At 57.0% G+C, this 17,717-nt stretch overlaps 1 protein-coding gene across 10 annotated transcripts in view; it reads right to left on the bottom strand.

Annotated features, from left to right (window-relative positions):
* The window catches only part of HDAC5 (histone deacetylase 5), an 82,445-nt gene that overhangs the window by 20,045 nt on the left and 44,683 nt on the right, over positions 1–17,717 (bottom strand). For 4 of the 10 annotated variants that reach the window (XM_037491752.2, XM_054688697.1, XM_054688696.1 and 1 more), the window contains 2 exons: positions 10,201–10,411; positions 3,254–3,328 (listed from right to left, as the gene is read on the bottom strand). In XM_037491752.2, the coding sequence (XP_037347649.1) occupies positions 3,254–3,328; positions 10,201–10,222 (97 nt within the window). In that variant the 5' untranslated portion in view covers positions 10,223–10,411. Of the gene's footprint in view, positions 1–3,253; positions 3,329–4,319; positions 4,447–4,868; positions 4,924–10,200; positions 10,412–15,710; positions 15,768–17,717 lie in introns of those variants that run through there. The other 6 variants (XM_037491753.2, XM_037491750.2, XM_037491755.2 and 3 more) reach the window with 6 other exon arrangements.

The following is a 17,717-nucleotide window of genomic DNA, read 5'->3' on the forward strand; positions in this document are numbered from 1 at the left end:
GCACAGAGGCCCATGAAACAAGGCTGGACAGATTCTGTACTGCACAAAGGCACCAATCTGAAGGGGTAGTTTGGGGGCTGAAATCTAGGCTACATCCCAATTGCTGGGCCACAGACTCTAGTATAAGAAGAAGGATCATTTTTAAAAAAATTGTACAAAGGAACTTTTGGGCAGGTTAGCAGTGGCCATACCCAGAAATCTGAGTCTCAGTCCCAGCTGCCACTTACTTTGTGACCTGAGCAAGTTCCTTTAACTCTCTGATCCTTCTCAGTTGTAAAACATGGCTATTTACATTTTCCCGAGAGAGAAGGCCAGGAAAGCACCTGATGCCTTGCAATTGGTTCATTACAGTACTAGTTCCCTTCCCTCAGTCTCGCCCTTCCCACCTCCCAGCCCTACACCTACATGCCTCTCCGAACCCTAACCCCCCCAACCCCACCCCAGCAAGCTTGGAATGGGCTGGAAAATGTGAAGAATGTCCAAGGAAAATCCCAATACCAAACCCAAGTCCCTTGGCACTTCCCCAAATCCACAGCATCCCTTCCTGGCACAAGCAGGATTCATAACCTCCCTCTCCGGGGACAAAGACTCCCCCTCCACGCCTGCTCACAATATCCTGCACATGGCCAAGCATCAGCTCTGCCCAGCGCAGGCAAGAGGGGAATCCAGGGCCCACAGAAGGGAGGAAGGGATTTCCCTGCCATGTGTCCTGAGGAAACCCACACTGGATCCATGTTCCCAGGTTCCCCAAAGCAAGACCAGGACTGGATGAAGAGTTGCCCACTATGCACTGGGCTGCTGAGGGGGAGACAGGCAGAGACCCCATTCATTCGGGAAGACCTCTGAGCACACCAGCGGAAGCTGGTATGTCCCCCTTCTCAAGCAGGAACAGCAGAGAGCACCCCTCATCTGACCTGGTGCCAAGGCCCTGGCTTGTGTGGGGCCACTCACCAATGCTATCTCTATACACCAAGCCCCAGAATAGAGCCCAGGAGTCCTGCCATCAGCCCTGGATGCCAGCCCCCTCCAGCAACACTCATTCATCCACATGCCAGGCACTGTGCTAAGTGCTGGGGAATGGCAGTGAACTAGGCAACCCAGGAGCAAAGGAGACCCCTAAAGTAGGGGTTCAAAGACTTGCTATTAGAGTAAGTAGAGTCCAGAGTAGCAAACACCCACCCTGGAAAGCCCCTTTTCCCCAATCCATGGGGCTGGGGAGGGCCAGTGACTTGCGCCACCCAAGCAGTGTCCCTGCACACCTGCTTTTAGAGGGAGTGGGGGGTGGTGGGGCAGCAGGCGGCCTGAGCTCTCATAGCTGTGTTTATCTGGGGTGGATTTTTTTTAACCCAAAGGTTAAAGTGTTTCTATTTGAAACATCTATTTACATTCCAGAGTCCAAAAAAAAAAACAAGACAGCGAGCTCCAGGCCTATATCTGTCCCCAGCCGCGTCACAGACACAGCATCAGAGCTGCGCAGGGGGAACATTCTTAGCCTCTCCCGGAGCTGCCGAGGTGACTCACACCTCCCTCCTGCCAGCATGGACCACGCCACCACGCAGAAGGCTAGGCCGAGGAGGGAGAGAGAAAGAGAGAGAGAGAAAGCGCTAGCGAGAGCCACTGCTGGAAAGGGAGTGGACAGACAGGGATCCAGAGAGGTGCTGGCTGGGGGAGGACTGTGCAGGGACAGAAAGCCTTAGGGAAGGGATGGGGCGACGGGGGCTCCAGTTTGCAAGGATCCGAGGATCTAACTTAAAAGGTGAGAGAACAAGTTGAGGGGGAAACTTCCGGCCAACTACCAGCTGCTGCTGGGAGTCAAGGGACAGTGGGGACAGGGTAGGATGGGGGGGATCGATATGGCATCTGCCACAGAAGTACCAAGCAGATGCTGTGCAGTCAGTCAGTCAGTCCTTTGCTTTCAAAGAGACCACCTGGCCTCCCAGAGGATTTGGGGGTCACCAGGCAGGGTCTTTAGCTAGAGCTACAGACTCAACCTTACCAGGGCTGGGCTAGCCCTCCATGTTTATACCCCATCCATAGGCACGCTGCAGGGCTGGCCCCCAAGATTATGCCCCCCATCCAAAGGCCTGCATGGGCACCCTATAAGGCTGGTCCCCTATACTAGGTGATGGCATGGGCATCCAAGCCCAAGCAGATAGCAGACTTTGTTCCAAGGGTTTCCCAAAACATTCACCCTCTGACACATCCCAGTCTAGCTGCAACCTTATCCCTGGATGGCTCAGAGCCAAATCACAGGTACCTCAGTAGGCACACTGCTCCCACAGCTTCCAGTTTAAGGCTTGGGACCCACACCCACGTATCCAGAGGCCAAGACTCCCTATACATACAGACATAGACACCCACACCGGGGTGCCAAACCACTGCCAGGAGGGGCCAAGCAGGCATGGGTCCAGCAGGCCCCTCCCTAGAGGAAGCATCTTGTGGTGCCGGCCTGGTGGGGAAGCTTTGCCAGAAAGGCTTGATGCTGCCAACAGGTTCCTGGGAGAGAGGGAGGGAGTGGCCCAACTCAGGGGGGCCCCACCCCTAGCCAAGGGCCAAAAAGTTCCTGCTGAGAAGGTGGCAGGGTTAGGAGGTCCTCAAGCCCACACGAGCTCAGGTGGCACCCCTTCATCCTAATGATGTGGGAATACACCGAGGCCTGGGGGAAGGAGAGTTATGGAGGAGCCAGGAGCTAAAGCAGCCAAGACCCCTGACATCCTGGGCACCAGCCTCTGCCTAACTCTACCACAAGCACAAACCTCCTCCCCAGCCGTCTGTTCCCAAGGGACTTCTGACAGAGACTTGCAGAAATCACTGCACTCCACCTTCTGTCCCCAAGCAACAGCCCGGAGAGCTAGGGAGCCTTTATTCTTATGGACACTCCACCTTCTCCCCCTGCCCAGACCTAGGGAGCAATCTGATGGCAGGTCACTGACCCACTTCCTCCCCTCTGACTGCAGTGCCAACTAGGCCAGGATCCTCTAGTAATCCACAGCCCCCAGCAGCTGATACCAACCCTGCTGAAGATGCAGCGGAACGCAGCTGGAGGGTATGACCAGAGGGCAGGTTCTGGGCCAGGGAGGACAGGGAAGCCCACCTGGGTGCGCAAGGCTCCCCTGACTGCCTGTATTATCAACAAAGCTCTCCAGAAAAACCCAAGCAAGACCCTATCTGGGTGAGACTTGAAGCCAAATGCTCAGTCCAGGGACAAGGCTGTCCAGGGGCAGAGGGCAGGCTGGAACGCTGAGGCACTTACCTGCCACAGGGATGCCATGCAGAGGGGTCCGAGGCAGGATCTCCAAGGATGGCTCCCGGCTTGACATCCCATCTGCTGAGAAACAGGATTCCGTCTCATAGATGGTCTGCAGCATCTCCACAAGCCCCTGAGCCTTGGGCACCAGCAGCATGCCAGGGAGGGGGCCGCCTGAGGCGGGAAGTCAGCCAAAGGAAAAGTGGTCGGGTGGGGCCCTCACTGCTCAGGGGCTCCCTCAGGCCACTGTGGTTGGGACCGGAGCAGTGGGGAGATGCCTCATCCGGCCTGGTTGCACTAGGTTCCTGGCAGCAGGAGGAGCCGGCAGACAGGCCCAGGAGCTACGGCCACTCTCCTCTAGAGGGGCATCCGACCAGCGACCAGCACCGTCCCCCAGCTCACAGGAGCCGGGTATGGCTGAGTGCTCAGGGGACAGGAAGGGGAGCTCAGCAGGCAGGCGGGCTCTCTGTGTTCCCTCCCAACCCTGGGTGACAGCTCTGGGCCCGGCTCCCTGCTCCTCCTTCCCGAATGAGCCGCCGGCAGCTGGCAGGAGACTGAAATAGCAGTTGGGGGAGGGCCCTGTCTATAAATAGGTGGAGCATGCTCAGGGAGCCGCCGGCCGGCTGCCAGGAGCCCAGGCCTGGCGGAGGCCCCATCGGGGGTGGGGGGAGGTGAGTTCCACCCCAGGAGGAAGCGCCAAGGAGGGGGATGGGAACAGGGGAGGGCCTGTACTCAGGGCCAAGGCCACAGAGCCCAGTGACCAAAACCAGGCTGGAGAAGGGCACAGGCTGGAGAGCCCGTGAGTTTCGGAGGAGCTCTGGAGCTGTTATTGGTAGGCAAGGGGCTGGAGACAGAAGCAAGCTCCATCCCTCTCCCCTCCCCTTGCCATCCAGAGCAGGTAAAGGAAGTGGGTCTGGAAAAGGCAGCTGACAAGGCCACCTGGTCTAGGAGCCCTGACCACAGGGGGAAGTTTACTTAACTTCTCCCTTTCCTCAGAGCTGGGAGGTGTCTCCCCACCCCCTCAACCAGTAAGAAGACCCCTAGCAGCAGTTAAATGGCAGCTCCCTCCTACCCATTATGGTGTTGCCTCCAGAGGCTGCTCAGCTTCCTTCCAGCGGGGCAGGTCTTGCCCCTGTCCAGGGAAGAGGATGGAGAAGCACCTGCGCATTCTCAGAGTACAAATAGTACCTGAGGCAATGCTAAGAGCAACACATATATGACTTAATTTTTTCTGCATGATGACCCCAGGAGATAGGTACAGGGGAGAAATTGAGGCACAAAGATGAAGTCATTCACCCTAGATCCTACAGCTGCCTACATGCAGGGCTGAGATGTCTGCAGTCTACCACCACAGCCCACTGCCTCTTGAACGGGGAGTGCAGGAACCCGTCCTAGGGTTTCTGCTAACAGGTGTGATGACCCCCATTACCCAGGCAGGAACAGATGAGGTCGGGGCCTCTCAAGAGCCCAGAGGCTGCCAGCCCCCAATCCTTCCCCACCAGCCTCAGGCCTGGCAGAGCAGCTGGGGCTCTGCAGGAATTTAGGGCCGGTACCCCAAGAGGACTAGTAATACCCACCCACCAGGTCTACTGCTGGCCAGTCCCTTTTCCTCAGGTGTTACCTCCCACTGGTAGAGAGATCCCACTTGGCCCCCTGACCTCACTGGAGCCTTTTAATAGCCTGGTTATTCCTGGGTCTATGCCCCCTCCCCCTTCCTGATGTCACAGTTGCTATTTTCGAGCCCCCTCCTGGCCCCTCCTTGCCCCCAACTCTAGGCATGGAGCCAGGGACACCTGTCCTCTCCCTGGACTGGATGACCTCACCCTCCTGTCGGGAGCCCAAGAGGAACTGGCCAACCAAGGACACAGTGGCTATAGCTCCTGAAGCCCATCTTCCCACCCAGCTTCTGCCAGTCAGGGATGGCAAAGGGGCCTCCTGCCCTCAGGCTGGGGGGGCGGTGCGGGTACATGAACATGGGAGGTGGTCGAGGTGGATTTTCCCAGATCCTAGATCCCAGGCCCAAAATTGTATACTGGGGGGACAGACGGGTAGGAAAGAACAGGAGACTGAGGCCCAGCCTCTCAGCCAGGATGGACTCTAGAAAAATGGGAATGGAGCAGTGCTGCTACCAGGGCCTGAGGTTGGTGGGCATCAGGGTGGGCATGGAGACCTCGTTCTCCACCCCCTGCCGCAGGTTCATCCTGGCTAACTAGGCTCTCTCAAGAGGAAGGAAAGGGAAGCCCAGGTGGGGTAACATGCAGCAGACTCCAGGGAGCCCAGAAAGCCGGGGGCAACAGGCCCTCCCAGCCCAGAGCTCCACCCACCCACGCTAGGAGCAACCGGAAGGGCTGGCTAGCCCTGTCCTGGCTCTCTCTGCCCGCCCCAGGCATAGGAGAGTACGGGAGGGGAGCCCTGTTCTGGAAGAAAGGAAGTCACCAGTTACAATGACTCAAAATCAGGGTCTCCAGAACCTGGAGCAGCTAGAAACCTACAGAGGGAAAAATTCTACTCAGGGAGGATCAGAGTTCGCAGAAGGCTGGACATCCAGAGGTGGCCAGAGTCACCAGGGCCAGCTTCCAGCGCTGTTACTGTTCCATTAACAGCTGAGGTGGGAAGCAAAGTGTCAGAAACAGCCAGACATTCCTCAATGCAATTCCCAGAATCCTCCCAGCAGTAAGAAAGGAAACCTGGGGTGGAGACAAGTGTCTCTTTTTCTTCTTAGATTCAGGTGACGCAACAAGGTCTTCCCGATGTTTAACTTCAATCCTTCCTGCTTCACAGCCCCCCTCTCCTTGTGGTTCATTTCTCTCCTCCGTCCCAACCCAGTCGGCCCACCCATGCATTACCCTGCAAACCTCAGAGAGCACCCACCAAGCATGGGGTACTTGGACCTTATAGAGAGCTAGCACCTCCCCTCCAGACCACAATGGCCTCATTTCCTCCCTGGGCTCAGGCCTCCTAAGCCTCCAGAGAAGGGGAGGAACACAGTGCCGGCTCCGTGAGCGCCTCCAAGATCCCATTTCCTGGGCTCTAAAAGTTGGGTTGGATGGAGCCCTGACGCAAGGAAGCAAGACCTGCTTTGTAAACAGGAAAAAAGTCAAGGGCTGGCCCAGGAGCACCCTGGTTAGAGTGCGGGGTGCCAGCTGCCCTAGGGCTCCAGAGACGTCAGGCTGCCTGCCCTCCAGTTCTCTCCTGCCCTCTGAGCCCAGTCATGCCGGAGCGTGTCGGCATTGCCCAGGAGCTGCCATGTGCCAGGCCCATGCTAGGCGCTGGATGAACCCTCTCATTTGAAACCAAGTCCAGGAAAAATGTGAACACCTACTTTGGCATCTTCCATATCCCCTCAGGGTTGACCCTGCCTCCTCCAACCATTCCATTCTAAGCCATCAATCCCTTTGGAATGATGGCGCAGGGAAGAGGAAGGAGAAGCAGATCCCAGTCTACAGTGAGCACAGAGGCACGCCAGGGGCCATGCAAGTGGAAAAGGGACACCGAGTGTCCACTTCCCAGACCCCCGCCCCATGCCAGCACTGACCCACTTTCTCCTCCTCGGGGCTGGCTGCCCGCCTCCCCTAGGGGCTCAGGAGCAGAGGCCCAGCCCGAGTCGGGGAGGCAGGACGCCGAGGTTCCTGGCTCCACCCCACGCCCATGCCCCAGATTCTCTGGTCACCCAGAAAGGAGGGGGCAGCTGCCCTCCCTCCTGGGAAAGGGAAGGAGAGAAAGTGTGGAGCGTGCTGGGAGGTGCTGGGCAGGCGGTTGTCGTCACAAAGCTTGTCTCCCTCCCACGCCGGGGCTAAGGACCTGGCTGCCTCCTCTGCGGCCCTGTGACCATCTAAACTGGCTCTCGTGGCAGAGCTCACTCAAACCCTCTCCTTTGGGCAATGGCACGGGACAATGACCGAGCAGGGCCCCGTCCCAGGTGCTCCATCCTGGCTTGGCGAGTCCAGGCAGGAGGCAGGTCCGTCAGTCCTTCAACCCCAGGACGGGAGCAGTCACGGTCAGCTCCAGAAAAATGAAGTTTGGCTCTCAAGCCCCCTTTCACCTGAAGAGAAGCCAGACATCAGGGAGTGGCCTCCTCAGGGAAGCGGCAGCCCCATCAATGGCTTCAACCTGTACTCTCAGGACAGCAAAAGAGGCAAATGAGGTCAAATGCTGGCATGGGGCCCAGACCCAAGGTAAGTAGATCAACTCCCACTCCCCAGGGAGGAGGGGTGAGCCCAAAAGGAAATCACTCCACGTGGCTACCTGCCGCCCCTCACCAGGCACACCCTCTCACTGACTGCGAGGGGCAGGACGGACCACCTTCTATCTGATTCTGCTCCCCTGCAGGCCAAACTCAGGGCTGGGCAGGTCAGTGATACTCAGCAAGGACTGGCCAAGCAGTAAGCTCCAGTAACTAAAAGAAACTGAGGAATGGGGAACAGCAGAAGATTCTGCTCTTAACCAGGCCTGTGGTTCTGTGCCCTTGGGAATGACAAGGGAGTCTTTGGAGATGTGGGGAGAGGGAGTGAGTTGCTCAGGAGCCTGGGGCACTCAGGTCCTGGGGAGCAACTAGTCTCATCATTCCCACCTCTATGCCTTGTGGATTCAGGCTCTTCCTGGGATTTTCTGTGGGGTGTCCATGGAGGGACTGAACAGCCATGCGCTTTCCTTTTACTTCTGAGGCACTTAAGAGCACATGGTTTCCAGACTTATGCAGGTGCCAGGCACCACACCCCTAGCCCAGATGCCACTCTGGAATAGCAGATGCTGGGCTTCTGGATGGGGAAGGGCTGTGTGGAGGCTGGTGCCTCCCTGGCCCAGGGGCCCCAAGCAATTGTAGCTGGTCCCAGAGCCTGGGGCAATCTGAGGAGGAAAGGCCTCAAGGGGCTGCCCCCAAGTAATAATCCCAGCTCTGAAGGCTCCTCACAGTCCTAAAATGAGGCTCCCAATCTCTGGCCCCCTCCTCGCCCTCCTTTCCCAGCACAGAGAAGACAGCATCTCCCCCTGCTGGGGGGAGCTGGAAAGCCAGCCAAGAGGTGCAGCCCATTCCATAGGGCCCACTCAGGAGGCTCCTCCAGGCCCGCTCAGCAGCTCCTCCCAGGCTGCCAGCTTTCTGTGCACGGTGTACACCTGCAGCTACTGCCACACCCTTCAACCCTGGCGGAATGGCTGGTGCAAGGGGAACTCAGACCTCCAAGGTCTGGAACGGCAACCTAGTGGCCTCATCTATCCAACAGGGATTATTTTGGCCTTTCACTGGAAAGACCTGAAACCCCAAATCTGGGAAAAGTCCTTCCCAAACCACCAATAGAAGCCCCAGGGCCAAGGGTTAGCCCCAGGTGTGACTGGCAGTGCCTCCTGGACAGGGCTACAGAGTAGCTCAGAGGAAAGGAAAAGCTGGCATTACTGCCCGGCACAATCATCCCCACCAGGGGCAGTGTCCAGCTGAGATGGGCAAGGGACTAATGAGAACCCACTAGGCCTCTCCTTTCCCTTTGTGGTCCAACCTAAAAGGAGGAAGCAGGAAGTGAGAGCAGAACACTGCCCCCTCCAGCACCTAGTCACATGCACCTCTCCACGTCTAACCCAGGGCACAGAGCCTACAGGATGGATGAAAGCAAGGGCAGAGGCAGGAGGATCTCAGGGAGTCACGCACCCTGCAGGAGGGGCAAGGCTGACTTGGGGAGTCCCAGAAGCCCAGGTTCTCCAGTTGGCCTTCGACTCTGCCTGCAGCCATGCCCAGGGTCTGTCATGCCTGCGAGGGAGGGGAGGGACATATCCTTGACCCAAATAAACAGCACAAGTCAACCAACTGCACCAGCTTCCCGCTTCCCTGAGTCTGCTGGAGCCGCCAGGACCCTGGTGAGGGCCTCTCCCACATATCACCAGCACTGGGTCCCCACAACACAAAGCATCAGGCCCAACAAAGTGAAGACGAGGGCACGGATTTCCCCCCATGACCTCCACCCCCCAGGCTATCTCTGTGCCATTCTGCAAATGGGTTTTCATTTCTAGTTTCACTGTCCCTAAAAGAAGAAAAAATATCCCTCCACCCCTACAGAAAAAGGTGTGGGAGATAGAGGGGCTACGGGGGCTTAAAGTTAGAAAACATGGGCTCTGATCCTTTAAGACTATACAGAAAGAGACAGCTCAGGAGAGAAGGCAGTTATTACCCTGACCACACTGACCCTTGACCCATGTGTGAAACTCCTGAGGGTCCAACTCAGGCCACTTGGACACATCCTCATGGGCACACACCCAGACCCACCCATGCACAAAGTAGCCTGGAGACCCACCCACTGACTATTTCTGGCAGCACTAGGCAGGGTCCTAGAAGCAAAGGGGAATAGGAAATCTCAGACTCAAAGGCCCCAGACTAGGAATCCACCATGTCTAGAGCCCAAGAGGAGAAGAAGTCTACCTGGACTCAAAGGAGAGAGCCACGGCTCCTCGACCAACATAGCACTGCACCCCAGCCCAGTCCCACACATCCCGACACAGGCTCAGGCCAAAGGCCCTGAAACCTTCCACTAATAAAAAAAAGTATGCAACACAAAGAAATACTCCACCAAGAAGAAAAGTCACCAGCACAAAATGCTGGGCTCTCTGCTGCCACAGGGAAATTCTTAGCTCTTACAACATCATCCCCAACTGTTCAGAGGGATCAGGGACACACAGGGCAGGGTGGGGAGGGAATGGAAGGCCCCCAAGCGGGGCACAGAGGCATGGGAACAGAGTTGGTCCTCCCGGGGTCGGCCTGGATTGTCGCCCCATTGGTTCCGAAGTCTACCCCCAAGGTCAATAACTACAGGTTTGCCTCTGTCCTTTAGCAGCAATGCTTCTCCACTGCAGGCCCCCTCGCCCCCTCACAGCTCAGACACTGAAGGTCAGCTGGCCCTGGCTAGATACCCGCACAGCCCATCGCATCCAAGCGACCCGTAGGTGCTCTTCTCTGGCCTCCCAGCTCTTACCCGACTCGTTGGGAGAGTTCATGCCGGCTCTGGGCCTGCAGGAAGCTGGCGTTGGGGGCTGGGACAGGAGGGGGTGGAGCTGCGGTGATGTCAAGAGAGACAGACGATAACAGACAGACGGACGGGACAGGAGCCCGGGGCCGCTGTGCCTCTAATGCCCATCCGAGGCCATCCTTCCGGGCGAGGCAGTCAGGCACTCAGAACTGCATCCCTGGGGAGAGATGGAGCAGGGTTAGAGGCCCCCAACTCAGAAATCTGAGTGTCGAAGGAGACCTCAGAGCTTGTCACTTTACACCTGGGGAACAGAGAGAGGGGCACGGAGAGGATAAACAGACTTGGGCCAGACCCTGGCTTCTCCGCTCTATAACTAGTGAGTCTTCCCAGTGTCCGAGGATGGGACAAGGCTATGGTCGCCACACCACACCAACCAAACTCCTTTCCCAGCGCCTGTTAGATGTGAAGCCTTCTAGACTCCAAGTGTCCTGATGTGGGTTACGTATGCACCAGATGAGAAAAAGCAGGTAAGTTTCTGAACTCTTTCCATGGCAACAGGGGGATGCAAAGCTGACCTGGAGGCTGCAGCAGAAGTTAAGGGAGATGCTGATATCCCAGCCCCAGTAGCCTAAGCTGGGACTCTCAAGTCACGTCATCTCCCTACTTTCTGATCCTTGTGCCACCAACTCTGGAACTGTGATGTGCCTCCGACTTGGTCTGCCCATTTAACAAGTTAGGGCATGAGGGTAACCACCTCTCTTCCACCCATAACCCATGTGGTCTCCCAGAGTTTGGAAAGGTTGACACATTCATCCCAGACCCAACACCCCACCCTCATCAGCACTGGAGAACCAGGGCCCAAGTACAGGGCTATGTGCGTGTTGTTAGTTTGTGCCTGGGCGAGGAGGTCTGAAGTTCAATGAGCCATGCCATGGGACTGACACAGGCTGAGTCCATTCAAAATAAGGGACACAATTTTCCAGTTTGTACAAAGGCACCTAAAGGCCCAGCAGTAGGCTGAGATGCATGTATTAACAGAGAATGCCCGGTACAGAACTACAAGCTTGCTGACCGATCCCGTTCCCCAGCTCACTGACTCCGCCAGCCCCCTAGCAGATCCTTGAGCTTCAAACACTCTGCATGCACCCACCTGGGCCTATCCCTAAACAGCCCATGATCCATTTCAGACATGATCTCATTTTCTTCCAAACGAAGGCAGGTCCTCCAAGACCCAATGAAAGTGAGGTAGCAGGAAGCGATCAGATGAGGCTGAGAGGAGCTAGATGTTTAAGCTCTAACTCCACTCCCCAAGCCAGAAACAGGCAACCAGCTCTGCCCCCTGGACAGCCCCACCTTCAGGTAGGATTAATTCTCAGTAAGCCTTGCATTCTCATCAAGGATTCCCAGGGGTAGGGTCCATTTGGAACCCAGAAGCCAAGGAAATCAGCTGTGGCAGGAAAAGAACCCCCATTCTCCACCCCACCCCCAACACACACACACACACACACTGCTCCCTGCTTTTGTCCGTGCCCACGGTGTTTGGACTAGAGAAAGGTGTACTCAGATGGGGAGGTGGGAGGAGGCTGAGTGAAGGGGCCAAAAGGCTTCTGGCAGGCACAGGTGTGGGGCTAGGACAAAAGAGGCTGCTCAGGGCTGGGGCCAAGCTCAGGAATGCAGCAGGTGGAGCTGGTGGTGCCTTGGCATGGCCAGCGTGGGCAGGCAGCACAGCCCGTGCCCACCCCGGGGCTGGCACCCAGTCTTGCTCACACCCTTTCCCGTGGGCTGGGGAACACAGGTTCAGAAATTCCCACGATTCCCAGCAGCCCAAGAGGCCCAACCCATCTCTTCAGTGAGAGGCACCTCCACAGCGGGCATTCAGAAAGGGGCAGAGCCTCACTGGTACAAACTAGGTTAGGATCAGCCCTGTGTCCCCATCATCCACACCCCCTGGGAAGGAGGAGGAAGAGACTCCCAGAACTCCCAATTCACTCAGGCTGCACTTCTCCCCACCCTGCAGGATGCAGGAGCACCCCTGGGACTGTCTACCTGTGGAGAGTGTCTGCCAATAGCCCCATCAAGTCTCCCAGTAAGCAGGAAGCTCCCTCAGAAACAAAGCAGTGTTCACTGCCCACTCAGAGCAGGCACAGATACTAAGGACAGGGTGATGGTGAAAGCCTGAGCGTTCAGACCCTCTGCCAGAGAAACTTGCTTGGATGCCAAATCAGTGAGCAGCCTGGCATCCATGAAATCGTAAGTAGGCAGACCCCAGGGTCCTGCTGCCCTTCTCATCCCCGCCATATCAACTCTCCAAGTCAGGTCTCTGTCCTACTCCAGGATCCAAACACACCTCTCACCTCCAACCAGGATGGCAGGACAAGAAATAAGGGTAACGGGCAGCATCTCACCCAACAAGCTCATGGCAAAGGCAGGGGAGATGGGGAAAAAACCCTAGGGAGACAGCCCCCTATACAAGCATGTGTGCACGTACGCACGTGCGCGCGCGCACGCACACACACACACACACACACCCATTCTTGATCACTAAAAGTTAGGAACAGAAAGGCAGAAAAGGGAAGGAGACATGAAGCAATGTAATGCCCCACAGGTCACAAGTTCACCTGCTGCCCTGCAGGGATCTTGTCCTGCAAACAACTCCCTTGGAATTCCTAGGGAGTCAGGGGTCCCTTCCAGGGCTTCTCTAGAAGCTGGACTCCAGCATCATCAGGCAACCCCCTCCCAACATACCAGCTCCCACCCTGCTAGTGGCAGACCCAAATCCTGAGCACAGAGGTGAGACCAAGGTTCCCTCCCCAGGTCAGAGGCACCTAGGTGAGCAGTGTGAATCAAATCCTGCGCATCTGAGACTGCGCACAATCTGAGATCTGCCCCAAAAACTTATCGGAAAGCTACAAGCCCAGACAGCTAAGCTCAAGGCACAAAGGCCCTCTTATCTCGACCCCTCTGGATCCCAGCCACGACCGACCACTTTCCCCAGCCTTCCATTGCCTTGTGCCTCCCCTAAAGTGGGCCCCAAGAAGCCTGGGATTCTCAGAGACATGAGAGAGGGTTCACTTAGCTGTCCAGGCCCAAAATTAGGGGATCGGGGAGGGGAACAGGGGAGGAAAAAAGGCACCAAGCTGACAAATTCATTTTTGCAATCAGCCCATTTCTGTTTGTCTGCTCAGACGCAGCTCCAGGCATCTGCACAAGCCAGATGGAGGAGGCTGCTATTTCTAGAAAAAAAAAAGGGGGGGGGGGTGAGAGGGGAGGAAGGGAGGAGGCAGAGGCAGAGGGCAGAAGACCAGGTCTGTTTGCCCTAAAACCTCAGGCAGACCAATACCCCCTCCCCAGCACTACCAGACAGGGTTCCCATTCAAGAAAGGACGGGGTCTGGGTCTGGGGCTCTGGCGAGGTGGGGTGGAACAGAAGAAAGGCAGAGAAAGTTTAATTAGCCCAAGTCAGCTACAATAGGCCCCTCACGGGCAGGCGGCATCAGGTTTTCATTCATGAGAAAGCTACAGTGCTCCAAAAATGCCAAGAACCGCCCCCCCCAGTCTCTCCCCACCCCCCACCAACAGAAGTGCGTCCTCCAGCAGGCTGGCTGAGCCTGATGCCGTGTTCCAGACATCCCTCCTCAAAGGGATGTGAGTAGGAAGAATTAATTATTAAAGAGCAGCTGGTACTTCAGCACCGACTGCACTCCCCCCATCTCCTATAGCTGATTCCCCCACCCCTCCTGCAGAAACACTAACTACCCCCCACCAATCCCCAGGCCCCATATCTAAACACTCAGCTAAGATGCCAGCCCTAGGGAAAGGAAAGCAAACCTTTGTCTCAGTAGCTACTTGGAGTGGGTGGGGCTTGTGGTACTGCTGCCCCCTCCAAATTACCCATTCAGCCTCAGAGGATATACTGGGGAGGTGGGGCAGGCGGGCACAGAGCTAACATGTCCTCCATCCTTGGCCCCATTTAACTTGCACCTGGTATCTGCCTCGCTGCTCCCTGGCATGCATACCTTCCCAGGACAGAGGGGAGATGCTGGGGACCCACCCCTCTAACTCAGAGTCAAGATGCAGCCCAGAAGCATGTCCAAGCTGAGACAGGGCAAGGAGAAGATTCAAGAGCAGGGGCAGAAAGCAAACTAAGATCTCCCCAAGCTTGGAGCTCAGAAGGGACAGGACGGAGGGAAGACTGGAATGAAAAAGCAGGCAGCCCCCTGCTGGGCTCCATCCCCAGCCCAGCCCAGCCCAGCATCATGACAGCCAGCATAGGTTCAGGGACCCTGGCACCTGGATCTCCAACTGAGGACCCTCTCTGCCTGCATCCTCTGAACCTGAGAGGGCCCCGGGTCAGACCCAGCCCCAGCGCCAGTCCTGCAGGGCAGTCTGGCTAGGGGTCCCTCTGGCCAAGACTCCTGGATCTCCCCATTCCCTGCCTCCTTTTGTTTCTATTATCTGACTCCATCCTCCCTTCCCAGTTGGACCTGAACCCTATCGCCACCACCCCAAATTGCCAAAGCTAATTCTGGGCACCAGAAGCAGAGTGGTCACAGAATGCTGGGTCTCTTAAGCATCCCCGCCCCCCACCCCAGCCTGTCCCCCCCAGGAACAACTGTCGCTGCGACCTTTCTTCTTTAGGGACACAACTCAGAAGACCAACAGATGGGGTATCAGGTGGTCATCTCCTCCCTCATGGGGCACCCCTATCTCCTCTTTTCTCCCCTCCACTAACCAGACTCCCAGATTAATTACTTATCGCCCAGCCAGTTCTCATCTTCCCCAGGGCCCCAGAGAAGGGTGGGGTAGGGAAGCAGCCTCCCCCAAGTTAAAAGGCATAGGCAGAGGCCCTGCTTCCATGAGATCCAGACCGAGGGTGAAAAATGGGGGGCATCCACCCCAGACAAGAAGGGGGGAGCTGCATTTCATCCCTAGCTCGCTCGTGCTCACTCTCTTTCTCTCTCCGGCTCCAGGGTGTCAGACTGGAGAAGAGGGTGGGACAAACGCAGTAACGCCTCACGGGGGAGGGGGTGAGAATAATGGCAGAGAGAAGTAAGGTGGGCCCCGCCGGGCCCTCTCCTGCAGAGAAGTCAAGGACGCAAAATCAAGAATGCGATCTTAGGGATGGGTCGCGGCGCTGCGTGGTGGCCGGCGCCCCTCGGCTCGGAGTACCAAGAAAGGGGTGTCCAGCGAAGAGGGGCTGCACAGGATCCGGGCGCAGGGCTCAAGCGCTCTGCAACGCAACGTGCGGCGCCCGGGATGGGGCAAATCAGACCAGCTCCGCGGGTCTCCCGGCTCTTCGGGGGCGCCTCTTACCTGCAGGGAAGGGTCCCTGCCTGGGGGGCTGGGGAGGGGCGCGCGCTGAACCCCAGGCCGGACCGCCCGGCTGGCGACGCTCGCGGGGGCGCCGGCTGGCACGGGAGGAAGAAAGGGGGGCGCGGAGCGCGGCGCGCGGGGCGCCCGCCGGCAGCGACGGCAGGAGGAGGGGGCGCGGGGGGGGCCGGGGCCCGGCGCGCTCACCCGCTGCGGCTCGAGCTCCGGCTTCGCGGGCGGCGGCGGCAGCAGCGGCGGCGGCAGCAGCGGCAGCGCCTCCTCGACGGCTCCTCCATCTTTGCGGCGGCTCCTCCGGCTCAGTTCGCCGCCGCCACCAACAACAACATTCGGAGACGTCACTCCCGTCACGTGACCCGACCCGGAGCTAAAAATAGCCCCAGACCCCCCCGCCCCTTCCCCGGGCTTCAGCCGCCACCAGCCCCTCCCTCCTCCTCCTCCGCGGCCCTCCCCGCGGGCGGGGCCAGCGCCGCCGCGACGGCTTCTTAAAGGGCCCGCGGGGGGGGGGGCCGGCCCCGCGGGGGGGGGCCCGGGCCCGGGCCCGCGGGGGGGGGGGGCCGGGCCCGCGAGCGGCGCAGGGCGAGCGCTGCAGGGGCCGGGCCGCGCCGGGCGCTCCCGCTCGGCCTTTAGGACGCTCGGCTTTCCTGCCTGCGCTTCCTCGACTTCCTTTTCAAACCGTGGATGGTGCAATCGTTGCCGGCCTGAGCTGTTTCCTAACACGCCCTCCGCCGGGGGGAGGGGAGCTGGGCACGGATTCCTGGGGGCTGGGGAGGCCGGGCGGCCCCCGACCGAGGGCCAGCCGGGGCTGCGGGACGGAGCCCGGCCCGAAACCCGCCGGCTCTGACCGCGCTCGCTGCGGCCCTGCCAGGGGAAGGAAAGGCCGGAGCAGGGTTGTTGCCGACCAAGGCCTTCAAAAGGAAGACCTGCGGTCACCTCTGGGGCCATCCTCCTCCACGAAACTCCAGTTAGCGCACTAGGAGACGGGTGGCAGACCTGCTAGACAGTTGGTCAACCCCACTAACAAAACATTTATTCGAAGGAAATAAACTTTGTTGTGTTCAAAAATGGGTTTAGAAGGCAAGGGATTGTTTATGGTGATGTAAAAAGTTGGAAACAAGCGAAATATCCATTCGTTGGGGATTGACAAAGAAATGAGGGCGCATCAGTTAAGTAGAGTACCAACCAGATATTTAAAATATCGACCTGAAAAGATGCTCATGATATATTATTTCTTGACAGTCAGGAATCAAACAAGTCCTACAGAATGGTTCCATTATCATAAACAACAGACTAGATCCATATGTCTGAGCACATATGGATATAAAAAAAAGAATATATACCCAAGGCAAAATATTTACCTTTGTTTTCTGCCCTTTTTCTGCATGCTTAAAATTTTGCAATCATCGTGTATTATTTAATTAAAAGTAATTGACACATATAAATGTTTCTGAGGCACATAGTAAAGGTTCTTCCTACAAAGTATCTCATGTTTCTTTCCACTCACACCCCCTTGTTCTAAGTCAAGTCACCCCTCAGCTGAGATAATGCAGTGCCTCCCCAACCCATCTACTTCTTGTTTCCACCCCAGCTTTCTTCCAAAGTCAGGGTGCCCTTGTAGAACACAAAGTTAATCAAGGGGGGTAAAAACCTTTTCAGTTTTGTCACAGAAATCAGTATCTGCCTCAAAAAATAGTGGTTTTCAAACTTTAGGATACTTCTAAGTTTCCTAAGGAGCTTGTTCAAAATGCTCAGAACCCGGGCCTCCCCAGTGGCGCAGCGGTTGTGCGCTGGGTTGCGAAGCTGCCCGCGGCCTCTGCGGCGCCGGTTCGATCCCGGCTGCTCCCGGCCACCGGAGGAGGGTCCCACATGGCGCGCAGACCTCTCCTGCCGCCCTTCTGCCTTCTCTTCTTCGCCCTTCTGCCTGCTCTGCTCCCAGCTCTGGCTCTGGTGAATTCTCTCACCCTCCCGCGCTTCTGACTGTACCCAGTGCATGTATAAACAAAACAAACAAACAAATAAATAAATCATAAATAAAAATACATGCCTCTTTAAAATAAAAATAAAAAATGCTCAGAACCCTATGTAGAAAGCTTATTTTTCATCAGGAATCAGGCCCAGAAATCTTCATTTTCTATAAGTACCCCCAAGGGATTTTGTTGCAGCTGGTCCTCTCCTTATACTTGAAAACGAAAAAAA

This window comes from Talpa occidentalis, unplaced genomic scaffold, assembly GCF_014898055.3.
Source record: "Talpa occidentalis isolate TD23 unplaced genomic scaffold, MPIMG_talOcc4v2.1 talOcc4.7, whole genome shotgun sequence".
NCBI lineage: Eukaryota > Metazoa > Chordata > Mammalia > Eulipotyphla > Talpidae > Talpa > Talpa occidentalis.